This window comes from Cetorhinus maximus, chromosome 2 (assembly GCF_964194155.1).
Source record: "Cetorhinus maximus chromosome 2, sCetMax3.hap1.1, whole genome shotgun sequence".
Taxonomy (NCBI): domain Eukaryota; kingdom Metazoa; phylum Chordata; class Chondrichthyes; order Lamniformes; family Cetorhinidae; genus Cetorhinus; species Cetorhinus maximus.
Window position 1 is genome coordinate 135,619,826 of NC_135880.1, and position 19,253 is coordinate 135,639,078.

The window sequence follows — 19,253 nt, forward strand, 5'->3', positions numbered from 1 at the left end:
TGGGGCATTCCATGTTCTAACCAATCCTGGATAAAAAATTCTAAACTCTCCCTCGATATTCAATTTCTGCCATCTATTTTGCATCAGAGTGCCTCAGGATCTTTTTCTATATTAAAGCTATTATGTAAACACAATTTGTTGTTCTCAACTCACCAATTAGTGGAAATAGATTTTCCCAATTTACCTTATTAAAACCTCTAAGTTTTATATCAATCTACTGTTAACCTTCTCCAATCTAGTGAAAGGGAACCTTAGTTTTTCTTTGTTTCAGCCATAACTAGAACATCTCATCACTGACATCATCATAGTAAATCTTTCTATCCTCTGCTGTTTTCTTTGCATCGTCATTTTTAAAGATAGGGCACCCAGAACTGGAAACCATGTTCTAACTGCCACAGGTTTGTATAGTATTATAAATTACCTCTTTACTGTTCCACTTATTTTCTTTTTCTAACTAAAACTTAGGATCCTAGTGCATTTATTTCTACATCTTCATCAACTTGTTCTAGAGTTGTGCCTCTACTTGTAAAGCATGAATCATATTTGCATTCATTCATTCAATGCAGCAACTAGGTATACTAAGCAATCCTTTAATCCTGTAATATTGCTAAGTAGCAACGCTTTAATAATCTACTGGCTATTGTGAATTACAGGATGTATTTTGTGCTTTCAGTCATTGAACACTTTAAAAAAATAGGGTACCTGCTGTATTAAATTAATCTTATTTTTCTTTTTTTCATGAATATTTTAACTTGCAGATTGGTCATCTTGATGAGGACTGCATTACAGAGTTATCTGTGTTCTTCAAACGCTCAAAAAAGAGTATGTCCAGTTTGGTGACAGAGGTAAGAATCTGCCTCCAAGTTTAATAATCCTTGTGTGTAAAATAAATGGTTCCTCATGTTGTTTTGGATATTTAGAGTCCTGATACAACTATTCTCCTGTACTGATTTATGCTTAAATTGGACTACAATTATTCCACAATTGGACTATTCCTCCCAATGTTTTTATGTTGTGCTCAATATTAAGGGAGGACTTTCTGCTTTATCACGATCTTGTGCCATCTATTTTATAGTGAAATTTCAAGTGATCATGTTCGCTTACCGTGAAATAGCATGTCTGCTGTAGGAGTTAGTTACTAGGTACTTGAAGTCAAACTGAGTTTTAATTTTGCATTTTTAGCAAGGAGCAGTGGGCTATGTCTTCAGCCATCAGTGTTTCATCTATTTATGCAGCAACCAAAGCTCCCATTTCATGTTTTGCTAATTATTCTGGGTCAGCAGTAGAAAACTCCTTCCATATTATTGAAAGTTTGTTTGCATTTGTTAATTGTATTGATTTCATTCTGATACCAGTTTTGGATTTGCCAATGCATATTTTTGAAATTTAATTGCTTCTACTGGATGTTTGCAACATGGGTTATTGGTTTCTGTGCAATCATTCTATTACTGTGGTATATTAATTGCCTCAAAGCAGTTTCATGATGGTGACCATTTACAACTCCAACTATATTTTGGCAAACCCAGACTGAAACCAGCCACTTGAGCTGTTTTCCTTTGCCTCATTTACTATAATTTGTTGAAAGATCACTTAATTCAAATTATCAGAGGATTCTATTTTTTAAGCACTGAATTCCCATTTTGTTGTGTTCACATCACTCACTTAAAATTATTGGATAATTTAAATTTTTTAGTACAAAATTTATCAAGAGTAGGACTCCATTGCACATCAATGACCTGACTGTTGTTTATTTCAGACACCCTCTGGCCTCCAAAATGCGATATACCCAGACAGTACATAAGAACATAAAGATCATTCAGCACTTCAAGCCCCTTGGTTAAACTTGGATAGTCCCGCAAACAGTTGCAGGGATCATGGTGTAATTAACCCATCCATACCTCTTCCATGTAATACCAGCAGCATGCCAACTTCATGCTGCCTGTTCATTATAATAATTTCTGAATGAAGTCAGCATTAACTGCCAACTATCATTATTAACTTGCACTATCTAAAGCTAGCCTGCACCTCTTAAAGGAGGTGGGGTGTGGAAACATTTTCACTTGTGCAAGTTCTGGAGCTGTTCTAAAACTGAATCTGACCTGGAAAAAAGTGGCTGACCATGGGAGAAAGCAGGTACCTGGATTTTCAGACATTACACTGGAGGTCTTAGTGGAGGAAGTGGAAAGAGACAGAGATGCCTTGTATGGTCAAGTGGCTTAAGGCTGCAACACAGATCCTCACAGGAAACCATTAGTCACATCCTGCCAATTAGTGTACCTTCCATTGTCACTAGTCTCTTGTGGCTCAGCCAGTTTCCTAACCAGTTCCTTAATTTGCCTCCAGTTCCATGGGCTTCAACCTTAGCTAACAGTCTCTTATGAGGGACTTTATCAAATGCTTTCTGGAAGTCCCTATAAATAACATACACAACATTTCCCTGTCCGCTATCCTCTTCAAAAAATTCAAACGGATTTGTCAGGCATGACCTACCCCTTAAATCCATGCTGGCTTACTCTGTTCACCTAAAAATTTTCAAGGTGCTAAGTCACCCCCATTCTTAATTATAAACTCCAGCAATTTCTTGAGAACTGTTGTTAGGTTTACAGGTCTATTATTCCCTGCTTTTCCTCTCTCACCTTTTTTACTATAATGGAGCAGCATGTGTAATTTTCCCAATCTAAAGAAATGGTTCCCAGACCAAGCGAGCTTTGGAAGATAATCATTTGGGTATCTGCAGTTTTCTCACCTATATCTTTTAAGACCTTGGGATGGAAACCATCTGGTCCTGGAGATTTGCCATTTTTTAATATTGTTATTTTTTTATATTATTTTGCTTATGTTAATTTTGCTGAATCCCTGTCCCTGATCCAATGTTGCTTTCCCTGGGCTGTCTGGCATACTGACTGCTTCCTCTACAGTAAATACTGATGCAAAAAAAACTTGGAAGCATTGTGAACTGTGAGGAGGATAATGATAAACTTCAAGAGTATAAAGACAGGCTGGTGGAATGGGTAGACACCTGGCAGATGAAATTTAATGCAGAGAAGTGTGAAGTGATACATTTTGGTAGGATGAATAAGGGGAAATATTAACTAAAGGTTGCAATTTTAAAGGGGGTGCAGGAACAGAGAGGCCTGGGGCTCTATGTGCACAAATTGTTGAAGGTGGTAGGGCAGGCTGAGAAGGCAATAATAAGACATACGGAGCCTGGGTTTTATAAATAAAGGGATAGAGTACAAAAGCAAGGAAGTTATGATGAACCTTTATAAAACACTGGTACAGCCCCAATTGGAGTATTGTGTCCAATTCTGGGCACTGCACTTTGGGAAGGATGTGAAGGCTGTAGAGAGGGGGTAGAAAAGATTAACAAGAATGGCTCTAGGGATGAAGGACTTCAGTTATGTGGATAGATTGGAGAAGTTGGAGTTGTCCTTCGAGAAAAGAGGCGTGAGAAGAGATTTGACAGGAGTGTTTAAAATCATAATGGGTCTAGACAGAGTGGATATGAAGTAAAAGTTCACATTGATGGAAAGATCAAGAACTAGAGGACAAGATTAGAAGGCGAATGGCAAAAAATGCAAGATCTTACTCAAAAGGGCGAATGAGTGAGACTAGCTGAGTTCTTGCAGAGAGCCAGCAAAGACACTACAGGCCAAATGGTCTCCTTTTGTGCTGCGTGATCATTCTAAGGATTTTGTTTTTGATATTTGTTCATGGGATGTGGGTGTCACTGGCAAGGCCAGAATTTATTGTCCATTCCCTAATTGCCCTTTAGAAGGTAGCGGTGAGCTGTTGCCTTGAACCGCTGCAGCCCATGTGGTGTAGCTACAACAGTGCTGTTGGGGAGGGAGCTTCAGAATTTTGACCCAGCAACAGTGAAGGAACGGCGATATATTTCTAAGTCAGGGTGGTGTGTGGCTTGGAGGGGAACTTCCAGGTGGTGGTGTTCCCATGTATCTGCTGCCCTTGTCTTCCTAGTTGGCAGCATGCTGTCGATTTGACAGGTGCAGTCTGAGGAGTCTTGGTGAGTTCCTGCAGTGCATCTTGTAGATGGTACACACTGCTGCCACAGTGCGTCGGTGGTGGAGGGAATGACTGTTTTTGGGTGGGGTGCCAATCAAGCAGGCTGCTTTGTCCTGGGTGGTGTCGAGCTTCTTGAGTGTTGTTGGAGCTGCACTCATCCAGGCAAGTGGAGAGTATTCCATCACACTCCTGACTTGTACTTGTGTTCTTTATCCAGCATGTCCATCAGTTCCTAATTTTCATGGACAGTGTCACAGTTAGCAGTTGTCAAAGGCCTCCATTGCTCTTGACCACCCGTTTTTCTAATATAGTTGTAAAAATTTTTGATTTTGATATGCCTTGCAATTTTCTTCTCTTATTCCCTTGTTGTAGCTCTTACCATTTTTTAAGTCCTTTACTGTTTTTTGTATCTTTTCCCATTGCCAGGATCTGTGCTTTTGGGAATGCTTTTTCTTTTTGTTTTGTGATTTCCTACCTTTTTAGTTGTCTCTGACACTTTGTTTGGCAAGCAGAGCTCCTGACACTTAAGGGTTTGAACTGGTTCTCTATTATGCTAAATTCCTTTTTGAACAGTTACTGATCCTTTATCATTCTACACATTAACTGATTTGCCCAGTTTACTGTGGACAGTCTCTGGCTCATCCCAGTGAAGTCAGCCTTAACTAAATCTAGAATCTTAGCTGTTTTGTGTTTCTCCCTTTCAAACACTGTGTTGAATTCAATCATCATATGATCATTATTAGATAAATGTTCACATATGGTTAGACTGTTAACTAAATCTAGCTCATGCCAGATCTAATATAGCATGCTTCTTCTTGGTTCTAGGATATAATGTTGCAGAAAACTTTCCCAGGTGCACTCAAGAAATTCACTACCTTCCAGACGTGTGCTGATCTACTTGTCCCAATCTATATGAAAGTTAAAATTCCCCATAAAACCACTGTCTTTGCTTCATGATTATCTAATCTTTGCATTTATGCAATCTACCACTTCACAGCTGCTACCAGGGGACCTATATGCATTTCCAACTACAGTCTTAAATCCTTTTCTATTATATCCTTTCATCATTGAAGTGATTTCATCCTTATTACTCAGGCTACTCCTCCCCTATACCATTTTGCTTATCTTTCCAGTAGACCTTGTAAACTGGTATATGCAGCCATGTCTTCGTACTGGCTACCATACCATAACCTCCAAGTTGAATCCGTGCCACCAATTCACTCAATGTTTTTCTTTATATTCTGTGTTTGTAAACAGAATGCTTATTTTGGACTCAAATGTTTTATTCACATGTTTCATATTTCTCTCTCCCTGGTTTAATCAATTTATGTACCTGTTTCACCTTTGCACAATTTGTAATGGTTACTCTACTCTCTTCCCTTTTGTTTGTTTTTGAATTATTATTAATACTATTTTTTTCAACCAAGCCTTCTCCCACCCCCATACTTACGAGTATAAAGTCCTTGTGACTGTCCTATTAATCCTTTCCACTAGGATTCTGATCCCAATCCAGCTCAAGTGGAGTCTGTCTCAACGATGCAGTTCCTGCCTGTCCCAATACTGGAGCAAGTGTCCCATGAAATTGAACCCCTCCTTCCCACACCATCCTTTAGTCATGTGTACACCTCTGTAATTTACTTATCGCAACACTAATTTGCCTTTGGCTTGGGTGAAAATTCAGAGATTATAACCCTTGAGATCCTGTGCTTTAATTTAGCTCCTAGTTCCTGGTACTCTCTAAACAGGACCTCTTGCCAACAACATTCTTCCCTATGTTGTTGGTCCCAACATGGACACAACGACTGGATCCTCCCAGTCCCTGTCTTAATATCCTTACAAGCCAGTCCGACATGTTCCTTATCCTGGCACCAATCAGGCAAAATACTATGTGGATTTCTTGATCATGCTTCCAAAGAATGCTATCAGTCCCCTGATTATTGAATCTCCCACAATTAGTACATTTTGCTTCCTCGCCCCTTTCCACCTTTGAACCAGCCTTGTCCTCCAGGGGCCATGGCTATCCTTCTGACATTCTGCATCCTTATCCTCACAGGTAGCAAGTACATGGTACCTGTTGAATACAATCAGATCCTCATTCTCTATCTTACCTGGGTTCTCCTTACACTGTGCACTCTGTCACAACAAGCCCATTCTGAACCATAAGGTGTGACCAAAGTTGGGGCAAAATGTCCAGATACTGTTCCCCTTCCTTCATTCGTTGGAGTGTCTCTAATGTGCACTCCAGCTCAAACACTCTGAGCCAGATAGATTTGAGACTGAGACATCTACTGCAGATGTGTTCACTCTGATGCAGTTAAGCACAATAATGCTCGGTTTGGATTCCTCCAGTACCAGTCAGCTCCAGACCTCATTACAGCCTTGGACCAAACATGGACAAAAGAACTGAATTCTTTAGGTGAGATGGCATTGACTGTACTTGATATCAAGATATCATTTGACTGAACATAACATTAAAATGCCTGAGTAAATGGAAATCGGGGAAAGCTCTCCACTGACTAGATTTTTTTATATATAGCACAAAAGGAAGCTGGTAGTTGCTGTTGGAGGCCAATCATTTCAGCCCCAGGATATCGCAGTAGGAGTTCCTCAAGGCAATGTCCTGGCCAACTATCTTCAGCTGCTTCACAATGACCTTCTCTGCATCATAAGATCAGAAATAAGATGTTGGCTGATGATTGCAAAGTTTTCCATTCTAATTGCAACTCCTTGGCTAACAACACTGTCCGTGCCCGCATGCAACAATACCTGGACAAATTCAAGCTTGTTCTAAGTGGCAAGTAACATACATGCCACACAAGTGCCAGGTAATAAATATCTCCAACAAGAGAGCCTATCCAACACCACCTAATATTCAATAAGATTACTATTGTTGAATTCCCTACCATCAACATCATGGGTGTCACCATTGGCGAGAACTTAACTGGGCAAGCTACATAAATACAGTGTCAAAGGCTGGATATCCTGCAATGAGTAACTTACCTCCTGACTATGTAAAACCTGTCCACCATCCACAGAGCGCAGTTCAGGAGTCTGATGAGATATTCCCCATTTGCCTGGATAAGTGCAGATCTGACAACATTCAAGTTCGATGTCATCCAGGACAAAGCAGCCCACTTAATTCGTATCCCAGTCGCTACCTTAAACATTCATTCGCTCTACCTCCAGCATGCAGCATCTGCAGTGTATACCATTTACAAGATGCACGATAGCAACTCAGCAGGGCTTCTTCAACAGCACCATCCAAACCAGTGATCTCTACCACTGATGAGAACAAGGGCAGTAGGTGCACGGGAATACCACCATCTGCAAGTTCCACTCCAGTCTCACACCATTCTGACTTGGAAATATATCACAGTTCCTTTGCTGTCGTTGGATCAAAATCCTGGACTTCCTACCTAACAGCATTCTTGGTGTACTTTCAACACACAAACTGCTAGGGCAGGTTTTTCTGGTCGGCGAGCGGGGGAGGGGCCTGCTCACCGACGTGTAAAATGACGCAGGAATATGTCAGGCGTGTGTCCCGACGTCACCTTGTGTCATTTAGATTTTCCGTTCGGCCTATTAAGGCCATTAAAAAAACTAATTAACATGATTGATGGACCTGCCTATCTAACCTCAAGATTGACGGGCAGGCTGGGAACCCGGGCGGGCTTCTGAAAAAACATGAAACCTCATCCACGGGCAGGATGAGGTTCCATGAGGGTATTTAAATTTTTATTAAATGTTTAAGTAAAAGTTATGGACATGTCCCAACTCATGTGACAGTGTCACATGAGGGGACATGGCAGGGAAATTTTTTAATCTCCTTTACTTAAAGTTTTAAATCAGAGTCGATCTCCCTGAGGCAGCACTTTGCCTCAGAGATCTGTGTGCTCTTTCGCGCACATGCGTAAAAGAGCGCATTCCCAGCTGAGGGAATCTTCTTCCCCCGCCCACCGCCTGCACAGCGCTTCCTGGCAGAAATTAATTGGCCCGCCCACATAAAGCGGCAGCACGCCCCCAGTCTGGGGTGCCGATTGGAAGCCCTCCCACACTTCCCCCCTGCTGCTTAAAGTTGTCCGGCTGTGTGAGGTTGAGAGGGTTTAGGCTGGAGCATGGGGTTTCAAAATAGCAGCTCTGGCATTACATGCTAATTGGCATCATGATCTACTTGCTCTGCATACTTCCAGTGGACATTATAGTGTGCGTGTGCACTACCCCCTTTACAAATATAATTTTCGTTGCATCTCATATCAGAGATTACATGCTTACATCACAGATGCCATTTTGTAACTAGCGCCAAACAAAACAGGCACCACTGAGCCCAATTGCACCTCCACCCCCCAACTGTGCAAAGGCTCTGCAAAATTTCTCCACGTAAAATAAATCTGTCAAAACTCCGGTGTATTTAGCAAGCATGCAGTTTATGTCATAGATATTAATCCTTAACCAGTTAGTTCCGTTCCTTGGATATTCTCAGCTGCTCAAGAACCACAATGTTAGGCTATTCAAGATTCTCTATCTATCCTTGTCTTTAATGTTCAGTGGCATTCCTAACCAGATATTTGCCCAGCTCTTCAACATAAAATGTTGAGGGGTACAGCTTTAGCTAGGATATTTTCTCCCATTTAAGTACTTTTGGGTGGACAGACAGGGGTGGGTGAAAATTTTCAAGCCCAACTCTGGTTTGTGTGTTTTATCTGATAGCTATTGCAGATGTGTCTTTGTAATACCAAATGCAGCAGAGGTCCACATTCAATTTGGGACTATTTTTTATTTAATAAACACTCTCTTATCTAGCTACAGTTATACCGGCTTTAAAAAAACTTAATGAGAAAAAGTTAATTTCAAAACCCAGTGATCATTCACAAAGTAAATGAAGGTTCAGATGGGCTGTATTACAGTTGAAGTAATTTCACGAAAATGCGATAAAGAAATGTCTGGTTTAAAGAGACAAAAGTTCAGTATCAATTTTCCTTGATGCCCTAAGGCTCAGCTGATTGGTTCAATGAGATGGTAGAATCCTACCTATCGAGTTAGCAGGAGAATTACTATAGGATATTTAAGGGTTAGCTTTGTTTGTATGCTGAACTGAATCTCAGAACTAACTCAACTACCAACAGGTCATAAGATAGCACAGAATATTCAGGTAATCAAGACATATTGGTTTCCAATTAAATGTTTTGATTGAATTGCTTCTATTGTATCAAATAGTAAATCAATCTTTTCTTATTTGACATAAGTTAGTGAACTGGTAAGCTGCTCAGAGTGTGATGGGGTGTTAAAAATGCCTTCCATAAATGCATTCAAGATTCAGACATACTTATAGGAATGGTCTTTGAGAATTCTTTGATGCTTTTCCCTAATCTAACAGCTCTTTTTTTAAAAAACTATTTGACCCTCTGGTCTATGCCACTGAAGTAACTAATGTTGTCATAGCTAGCATGGAAGGTTTTGCACATCACTCTTCCTCTTCTATTAAAGCTAATGGTGGGTCTTGCTTCGGTCATGCCTGATAATCTACATCCCAGAGTACTTAAGGAAGTGGCCCTAGAAATAGTGGATGCATTGGTGGTCATCTTCCGAGATTCTATAGACTCTTGAACAGTTCCTACAGATTGGAGGGTAGCTAATGTAACCCCACTATTTAAAAAGGGAGGTAGAGAGAAAACAGGGAATTATAGACCAGTCAGTCTGATGTCAGTAGTGGGGAAAATTCTAGAGTCCATTATAAAAGATTTAATAGCTGAGCACTTGGAAAACAGTGGCAGAATCAGACAGAGTCAGCATGGATTTACGAAAGGGAAATCATGCTTGACAAATCTACTAGAATTTTTCAAGGATGTAACCAGTAGAGTTGATGAGGGGGAACCAGTGGATGTGGTTTATTTGACTTTCAGAAGGCTTTCGACAAAGTCCCACATAAGAGATTAGTGTGTAAAATTAAAGCGCATGGGATTGGGGGTAGTGTATTGAGATGGATAGAAAACTGGTTGGCAGACAGGAAACAAAGAGTAGGAATAAACAGGTCTTTTTCCAAATGGCAGGCAGTGACTAGTGGGGTACCGCAGGGATCAGTGCTGGGACCCCAGCTATTCACAATATATATTAATGATTTAGATGAGGGAACTAAATGTAATATCTCCAAATTTGCAGATGACACAAAGCTGGGTGGGAGGGTGAGCTGTGAGGAGGATGCAGAAATGCTTCAGTGTGATTTGGACAAGATGAGTGAGTGGGCAAATGCATGGCAGATGCAGTATAATGCAGATAAATGTGAGGTTATCTATTTTAGTAGCAAAAACAGGAAGGCAGATTATTATCTGGCTATAAATTGAGAAAGGGGAATGTGCAACGAGACCTGGGTATCCTCGTACACCAGTCGTTGACGGTATGCATGCAGGTGCAGCAGGCAGTAAAGAAGGCAAATGGTATGTTGGCCTTCATAGCGAAAGGATTCGAGTACAGGAACATGGATGTCTTGCTGCAATTATACAGGACCTTGGTGAGACCACACCTGGAATGTTGGGTGCAGTTTTGGTCTCCTTATCTGAGGAAAGATGTTCTTGCTATAGAAGGAGTGCGGCAAAGGTTTACCCGACTGATTCCTGGGCTGGCAGGACTGACATATGAGGAGAGATTGAGTCGATTAGGATTATATTCACTGGAGTTCAGAAGAATGAAGGGGGGATCTCCTAGAACCCTATAAAATTCTAACAGGACCAGACAGGGTAGATGCAGGAAGGATGTTCCCGATGGTGGGGGAGTCCAGAACCAAGGGCCACAGTCTGAGGATACGGGGTAGACCATTTAGGACTGAGATGAGGAGAAATTTCTTCACCCAGAGAGTGGTGAGCCTGTGGAATTTGCTACCACAGAACGTAGTTGAGGCCAAAACATTGTATGTTTTCAAGAAGGAGTTAGATATAGCTCTTGGGGCAAAAGGGATCAAAGGATATGGGGAGAAAGCGGGAGCAGGCTATTGAGCTGGATGATCAGCCATGATCATGATAAATGCCGGAGCAGGCTCAAAGGGCCAAAAGGCCTACTCCTCCTATTTTCTATGTTTCTATGTTCCTCTCTTTTCCAAAATTTCTCATTTTCATGTGAAACCTTAATGAGTCTGAAACATCCTAAGGTAACTTTTTATCTTTGCTTGTAACTTCTATAAATACACTGTTAAATATGCCATGTGCAACCATATTGAATAATTGCTTTTTTCCTGGCCATCCAGTAGTTAGTCCTTCTCGTCCCTTTCAAAGGCTGATACTGGTTACGTCTGTAAATTGTCCTTCTCAGTCTGCTGTTCTAATGCTACAGTTGCTAGTGATCTGAAATAATCTCCCTCCATAGCCCATTCTGGTATATTGTAATGGCCACACAAGTTTCATTCCTGCCCAACCTGTCAGATTTTCTGCTTGCTGAACTTCAAAGATATCTGCACCTGAGGTAGCCCTTCCATCCTCCACAAAATATATAAATTCCAAATTTACTACCTTCATTGATCAACTAGCAATCCTTTCTTCCAGCTCTTGAGTACACCCTGTATGTTTTGTTTTTTAGTTGCAATTAAAACCAGATTCATCTCTGGTTCTCAACTCTTAACTTATCCTTTCCAGGAACTGTAAAATGAGTACTTTTTACCCCTTTCAATCTCTCCTTCATCTTGCAATCGATAGGCTTTCAAAGCCAGATCTTAGTTGTCATTGACTCACAACTTCCTATTTTAACACTCTTTTTAATCTTTTCAGCTTTGGTGATCTGCACGACAGCTATTGGTCTTTTTGACTTTGGTTTCTCAATAGAAAAGGACTAAAGAGATTACGAAGATAGTAGTTAACAGGCAAATGTGCCATTAAAAGCTATGATTTTCTCAAATAGCGCACCTTTTTACTTTTTTAAATTTAACTCTATATTCTTTTGTTTAGTGGAGGTATGATAGAATAACGGCTGCCTACCTGCTACTGTTACATAAGAAGAACCATGGCAAGCCTGTCCGCTTGTTCTCTTGCAATGAAGAGCGTAGTGTGCCTTCAACACCTCTGGGGGAACTGAAGGTGAGATATTCATTTTGAAAATTTCATAAATGAATCTAAACAATTTAATTTTGTTCACAATGTAAATATGGTAATCAAATGAAAAAAGTCAACTTTTAAAGAGAATATGCGTTTTCCATTCTTGGAAGGAGAGACCCAACTGCAAATGTAAGACATGGGGTCACTAATTCTCAATTTGAGGTCTCTACGTTACTGCACACAAATGCACGTGCAGAGATGTGCAAGCAGTTTGAAGGAGAAATGATGAAGCCAGTAGTTACAGAATCCACTTCTATATTTTAAAAAAAAATAGGATAAACTACTTTTGAGAGGAGGAGGAGAGGAAGAGATATTTATCTTGTAGCTACAGCTCCCTGATCTACAGAAGAGCCAGTGTTGCAGATTTGACTGAGTTGCAGTCCTTATCAACTTTACACACAATTTAAAGCTATCTAGAATATTCATTGTATTCTCATCAGCGAGAAAAATGCTTGCAAAAGTTGAAATTGCTAGGTTCATTCACCTGCTCTTTAATTCCCATGCCAGGAGAGAGCTTGAAACAAACTGTCAACTCTACATATACGTAGGCTCTGCGTCCTTCTTTCTATATCCTTCCCACACTCTAGGATCTTTTCTAAACTTTAAGATTATTGTTTGTAAATTAACGCAATGATATAAAGCTCTTTATACGTATCTGTACTGCCGCTTAATTAAAAAAGCATGTTTTTTTTTAAAAAGCCCTTGGATCAAATTTGAGTTTAAATTTCAATCTCGACTTTTACACTCCATCTCCTCCTTTCCAATCAGAAAACTTAGCTGCTGTTTTTACTACTTCAATTTTTCTGGGGGATTAACTAGAGAGTGAAATTAATGGATTAATATCTGGGTTGTGCCATCCTTCATGGAGCAGGATATTACATTTTGGAAGAATGGAATACAAATCTTCAATTTATTACCTATGAGATCTTGTCGTCATCCCATCATAGGAGGGAGACCCATGCTGCCTCCTTTTTGGAAGGCCTGCCAAATTACAAGTCAGTCAGGCAATTAACAGGCCTCCGGCGGGCCTTGCACTCGATTAATACCCTTGGGGGTGGGAATTCCCACCTGCTGAAATCTGCTGACCAATCAGAGGCTGGCAGCTCTTGCTCAGCAGAGCCACCTGGCAGAATGACATCCACCAGAGGCCCATGATCATGGACTGACTGAGGTCAGAGGTGAGTGGTGGCGGGAAGGGTTTTGCAGGGTGAGGGTTGTGGAAGAGGGGATTCAGCAGCAAGGGCAGGTGATGGTTCTCAGCAGACTCTTCCCTGGTACACCACAAGAAACCCCCACAGTTTGGATGTTGTGCTCCCCACATGGCAACAGGCCCACCTGCCAATGGGTTAATACCAGCAGTGGTGGGTAGAGGCCCTTATTGGGCATTAATTTCCCTTTAAGGGCCTTAATTGGTGGCACAGTGGGAAGGCTGCCTACAAGCTTTCCCAACAAGGACTTAATCTGGGAGGAGGTGGGAAGGTGGTGGGATCCCCTCTAGGCCCAGCTCTTGCAAACATCTTTGTTGAGTTCCATGAGAAACGTGTCTTCGATGGAATGACACTTAACCTCCTGCCCCTTGCATATTTCCAATATGTGGATGATATGTTTGGTAAATTTAAATCCGCAGTTGCATGTAATCATCTCCTTATGTCTTAATGGGCTCCATCCTGTACTCAAATTCACCTTTGAAATGGAGCCGTCAAATTAACTCCCCTTCCTGACGTACTTGTTGAGAAATCTGGCAAGGGATTTTCTAGCACGGTCTACTGCATGCCTACCTTCACTTGTCAATATATGCGTTGGGATTCTCACAGTTCCACACGCTATAAGATTGGTTTATCGGCTACCTTGTAAATAGGGCCTGAGCCATTTGCTCATCATGCAAGATTGATGCTGAAATAGGGTACATCAAAGGCATCCTGCGGCAAACTCATGAACGGGCCTAAGGCCATTACTTTCGGCCCTGAAAATTGCTCTGTCTACCTCAGATTTCCCTGGAACAGCAAGGTATCTCAAAAATTTGAGCAACAGGTGAGGCTAGCTGTTTCACACTGCTACTAAGCAGTAGCAACACAAGTGGTATTCGCCACTAACCTGATGCTGCCGTCATGCCAAAAAGATGTTCTGCCTATCACACAAATGAGTAATGTGGTATATGAATTTCAGTGCCGGTGTGATGCTAGCTATGTAAATGCACATCCCAAAGACTGGCGGATCATGTCAAACATCATGTCCCAACAGCTGTTTGCGATGAGCAAGGTACAGACTGTACCGAACAAGCCCGTGCTTACAAAACTCAAAAGTGTCCAAAATTAGATGTGATTCTGCAATTGAACAACAGTTGCTAAATAACCATGTGTGCTAAGAATTACGTTGACAACCAATTTAAGATTGTCGGTGGTATGGTGTATTTGCATGCACTGGAAGCTACTTATATTAATACGCAGGGCCCTGTTTTTTGCAGACAGAAAGAACATGTACACACATTGCGCCTGTTTCAGCTAAACAAAATAAGTGATAACCATTCACTGACTCATTCTTCAGGGAAATGCCTTGACTAATCAGGGTCAAGCTGCCTGGTTTAAATTTCAAGCAATGCTTGGCAGTGAACTGTCAGTCACCATCAATTGGTGCATTCTCCATGGCAACGCCTCTACCAATCAGGGTCCACTTTCCAACTAATCAGCACTCTTCTCATACAGTATAAATTGTTGTTTTCCCCTGATGTTGGTGTTTTTGCGAAGTGTCCTGATGAGTGCCAGACAAAAAGACCATAAGGCATAGGAGCAGAAGTAGGCCATTCAGCCCATCAAGTCTGCCCTGCCATTCAATGAGATCATGGCTGATCTGAAAATCCTCAACTCCACTTTCCTGCCTTTTCCCCATAACCCTTGATTCCCTTATTAATTAAAAATCTGTCTATCTCAGCCTTGAATATACTTAATGACCCAGCCTCTACAGCCCTCTGCGGTAAAGAATTCCACAGATTCACTACCCTATGAGAGAAGAAATTCCCCCTCATCTCTGTTTTAAATGGGCACCCCCTTACTCTGAGATTATGCCCTCTGGTCCTAGACTCTCCCACAAGGGGAAACAACCTCTCAGCATCTACCCTGTCAAGCCCCCTAAGAATCTTATATGTTTCAATAAGGTCGCCTTTCATTCTTCTAAACTCAAATGAGTACAGGCCCAACTGACTCAACCTCTCCTCATAAGAAAATCCCTCCATCCCTGGGATCAACCTAGTGAATCTTCTCTGGACTGCTTCCAATGCCAGTACATCTTTACTTAGATAAGAGGACCAAAACTGTTCACAGTATTCTAGGTGTGGTCTAACCAGCGCCTTGTATAGTTTTAACAAGACTTCCCTATTTTTATACTCCATTCCCTTTGAAATAAAGGCCAACATTCCATTTGCCTTACCTATTACCTGCTCAACTTGTATGCTAGCTTTTTTTGGATTCATGCACAATGACCCCAAATCCCTCTGTGCTGCAGCTCTCTTCAGTCTTTCTCCATTTAAATAATATTCAGCTCCTCTATTCTTCTTTCCAAAGTGCATAACCTCACACTTTCCCACATTATATTCCGTCTGCCACATTTTTGCCCACTCACTTAACCTGTCTATATCCCTCTGTAGAATCTTTGTGTCATCCTCACCACTTGCCTTCCCAACTAATTTTATGTCATCTGCAAACTTGGCGACAGTGCATTCATTTCTTTCATCCAAGTCATTAATATATATTGTAAATAATTGTGGCCCAAGCACTGATCCCTGTGGCACTCCACTTGTTACAGGTTGCCATTCTGAAATGCCCACTGTATCCCAACTCTGCCATCTATTAATTAGCCAGTCCTCTATCCATGCTAATATACTACCCCCAACACCATGGGCTCTTATTAAGTAGCCTTATGTGTGGTACCTTATCGAACGCCTTTTGGAAATCGCATATATTACATCTACTGGTTCCCCTTTTATCCTTCTTGTTAGCTCCTCAAAGAATTCTAATAAATTTGTCAGGCATGATTTCCCCTTCATGAAGCCATGCCGACTCTGCTTGATTAGATTATGTATTTCTAAATGCTCTGCTATTACATCCTTTATAATAGACTCCAACATTTCCCAATGACAGATGTTAAGCTAACTGGCCTATAGTTACCTGTTTTTTTTGTTTCCTTCCCTTTTTTGAATAAGGGTGTTACATTGACAATTTTCCAGTCCTCTGGGACTTTTCCAGGGTCTGAGGATTCTTGAAAGATTACTACCACTGCATCCACTATCGCTGTAGCTATTTCCTTTAGTATCCTAGGATGCAACCCCTCAGGCCCAGGTGACTTATCAGCCTTTAGCCCCATTAGTTTCCCTAGTACTTTTTCTCCAGTGATAGTTAGTGTATTTATTCCCCCCCCCGATCCTTTTGCCCCATTATTATTTAGTATTTTAGGAATGCTATTAGTGTCTTCTACTTAATAATATCATTATTATTATTATCATCATCATCTTCAACATGTCACTTTTTTCAGCAATAGTCAATGTTTATGCTGTTGATGTAGGAATTACAAAAGCTAGATTTGAAAATGGTTGTTTCATAATGTGGGTTTGAAGTGAATCCTTCAAATGTATTTTTGAAGAAGATGAAAATGTTAAACTGTTTCTGTGTTATTACTGTTTAATCTTTATACTTTGAAGCAAACTTAAGCTCTAATTGTTCTACCAGTCCAAGACGAATGTAAATTTTGAAAATACGGAAGATAATGACCACTATGTGTGCAGATCAGTGGAATTCCCGGATGATTATGCCATCTCTGAGGATCTGTATTTTGCAGTCACGCCCCAAGTTGCAGAGGTTTGCAGAATTTTTTCTAGTTTTTTTTAATGAAGTGTTGTATTACTTTGCCAAAACTACTTGCACTTCAGAACTACTACACTTTACGAAAAATCAAACACCATACTACCTCTTTCTTACATTTGTTCTACCTTTTAACAATAGGACTTGAGTCATATATATTATGCACATTACTCCAATCAGTTTTAGTTCCTAAAAAGATGACGCAATCCTGTCTTGTCAATTTATAAGATGGAAAATGTTCACACCCTTGGACAATATACACAATACAATCACATTTGAGCAATCTTCACACATTTACTAAACATTGCTGTCTAGATTCAACTGCAATATGTTCCCCCAGAAGATTGGTCCTGGAAGCTGGTGTTATCGGGCCTGCACATCTTAAACATGCATTATTTTGGGCTGCTACCACACGCAAAAGATGGCAGAACAAAGGAAGATTGACTACCTTCAGTGGTTGTCCTCAATTTTTGTACATTATAATCACCATAGTTTCAATCCTGCATAGTATTATTACGGTTAATATTAAATAATTCGCTAGTTTCTATTTAGCTGTGGCTTTATTTGAAAAGTGGAAACCAGATACCACGTGCAACATCTGCCAATTTGCTTGTTTGGCATACGTTTCCCCACAACTTATAGAGAGAGAGTGATATATGAAGCATTCATATAATTCAAACAATGCAAAACATCTGCCAGTTTGATAACATTTTACTGCCACTATTGTTATTCTTTCAATCTCTGGCACATTTGTCCATCACCCCTTTTTTAATCAGAAAAATGGTGTGTGTGTGTTTGTAGTGACGTCCTTAAGTAGTCTGTACAGATTCATGTTGAAATTATTTTCTTTTAAAATGGTGAACTTTTAAAACTTTTTTTTTGGCTTGAACCCCAATAACATCAGTCCTGTTGGAATGACCAATGTGAAAACCCATTGTTTCAATTGTTACATCATTGCAACCTAGAAAATGGAGCCTATTAAATTAGTTGGGGAACATTCAGCTGCTGCATGTATTTATTAAAGGAGGGGTCTTTGTGTCTTGTGTGCCATGTCGCCTTGTTAAATCTAGTACTGTACGGTAGTATGCCAATGTTTCATATTATTCCACTCCAATCCATTCTTTGCAGCCATTGGGTTTCCTCAGAGAAAATGCTGCCAATGACTAAACTTTCTTTCTGAAAAATAAACTTTATCTTTGTACTTCAGCGAGCAAGATGTAGATCACTTAAAGATTCTTCAGAAGATAATTTACGATCTCTAGGTAAACAAAAAATTGCTTCAAAGAAATCTGAAAACAAAGAAAATAAAAAGCTGGTAAAAATGAATGTGAAAACCGACGATCACTTCGCGCAGCCTGAAGCCAAAACACCAGTTGTTAAGAAAAGCTATGAAAAGAAAAGTCTGTTCAATCCCAAAGAAAATGCAGATATTCATTGTAAAGGTAACTTTTGTTAGTTGTTAAATCTTAGATTTTCATATCTGTAGATTGCAAGAGATTTAAGCCTCCTGCATAGCTAGATTGTCACTATTTTTCAACTGAAGAAGAATATCATGGTTCTAATTTTGACAGCATAACTACTATTAACAGGTAAACCATTTAATGTCAGAATATACCTTCAGGTCCAATATCGCAATCAAAAGCTTGCCCTTAATGTTGTATCTCCATTTTGCGACAGTTGCCTAGCACACAGATTATACAAAATAACAGTAAAGTGAGTTGACCTGGAATTCAGGTCACATTTTGATCTGAGTTGCCTTCTCCATTAAAACCAATTCATGGTAACCTTTATCACTTCTGATCATGTTCTGTTAATCACTCAAGAGGTTGATCAAGAGGTGCCTAACCCTACTGTATGTTTGCAGTACATACAGCCAATAATAATTTCTCCACACCCCCCTCCCCCCACCCCAAGTTGGCCTCAAACTGGGAGTGCTGAATCCCATTAGTCAATGGAACCTACTTTACAGGAGCAGCCAAGCAGGGATAAGCAGAAACAAATTTAGCATGGAAGGACGGGACTAAAAAAAAACTGTTATTCAAGAGAACATTGGCATGAATACCATGCCAATTAGGAAGATGATCTAGGAATTATTGTATGTAAAGCTATCAAACCGTTAGCACTTCTTGGATGCAGAAAAGCCAGATATGATACCAAATTACATGAATAGATGAGTGTATGAAAGAAGTTGTGTTTTTGGTTTATAATGTATTAGTCAGATCCAGGGGCACTGGGGGTGGTGTTGGTGGATTTCCTGCAGTTGCTACTTGTAACAAAATTGTAAAACATTCATGAACATGTGATT

At 40.4% G+C, this 19,253-nt stretch overlaps 1 protein-coding gene across 3 annotated transcripts in view; it reads left to right on the forward strand.

Annotated features, from left to right (window-relative positions):
• The window catches only part of melk (maternal embryonic leucine zipper kinase), a 119,165-nt gene that overhangs the window by 75,976 nt on the left and 23,936 nt on the right, over positions 1 to 19,253 (forward strand). For 2 of the 3 annotated variants that reach the window (XM_078569821.1, XM_078569827.1), the window contains exons 11-14: positions 759 to 845; positions 11,952 to 12,080; positions 16,817 to 16,945; positions 18,156 to 18,390. In XM_078569821.1, the coding sequence (XP_078425947.1) occupies positions 759 to 845; positions 11,952 to 12,080; positions 16,817 to 16,945; positions 18,156 to 18,390 (580 nt within the window). The remainder of the gene's footprint in view (positions 1 to 758; positions 846 to 11,951; positions 12,081 to 16,816; positions 16,946 to 18,155; positions 18,391 to 19,253) is intronic. The other variant, XM_078569832.1, reaches the window with a different exon arrangement.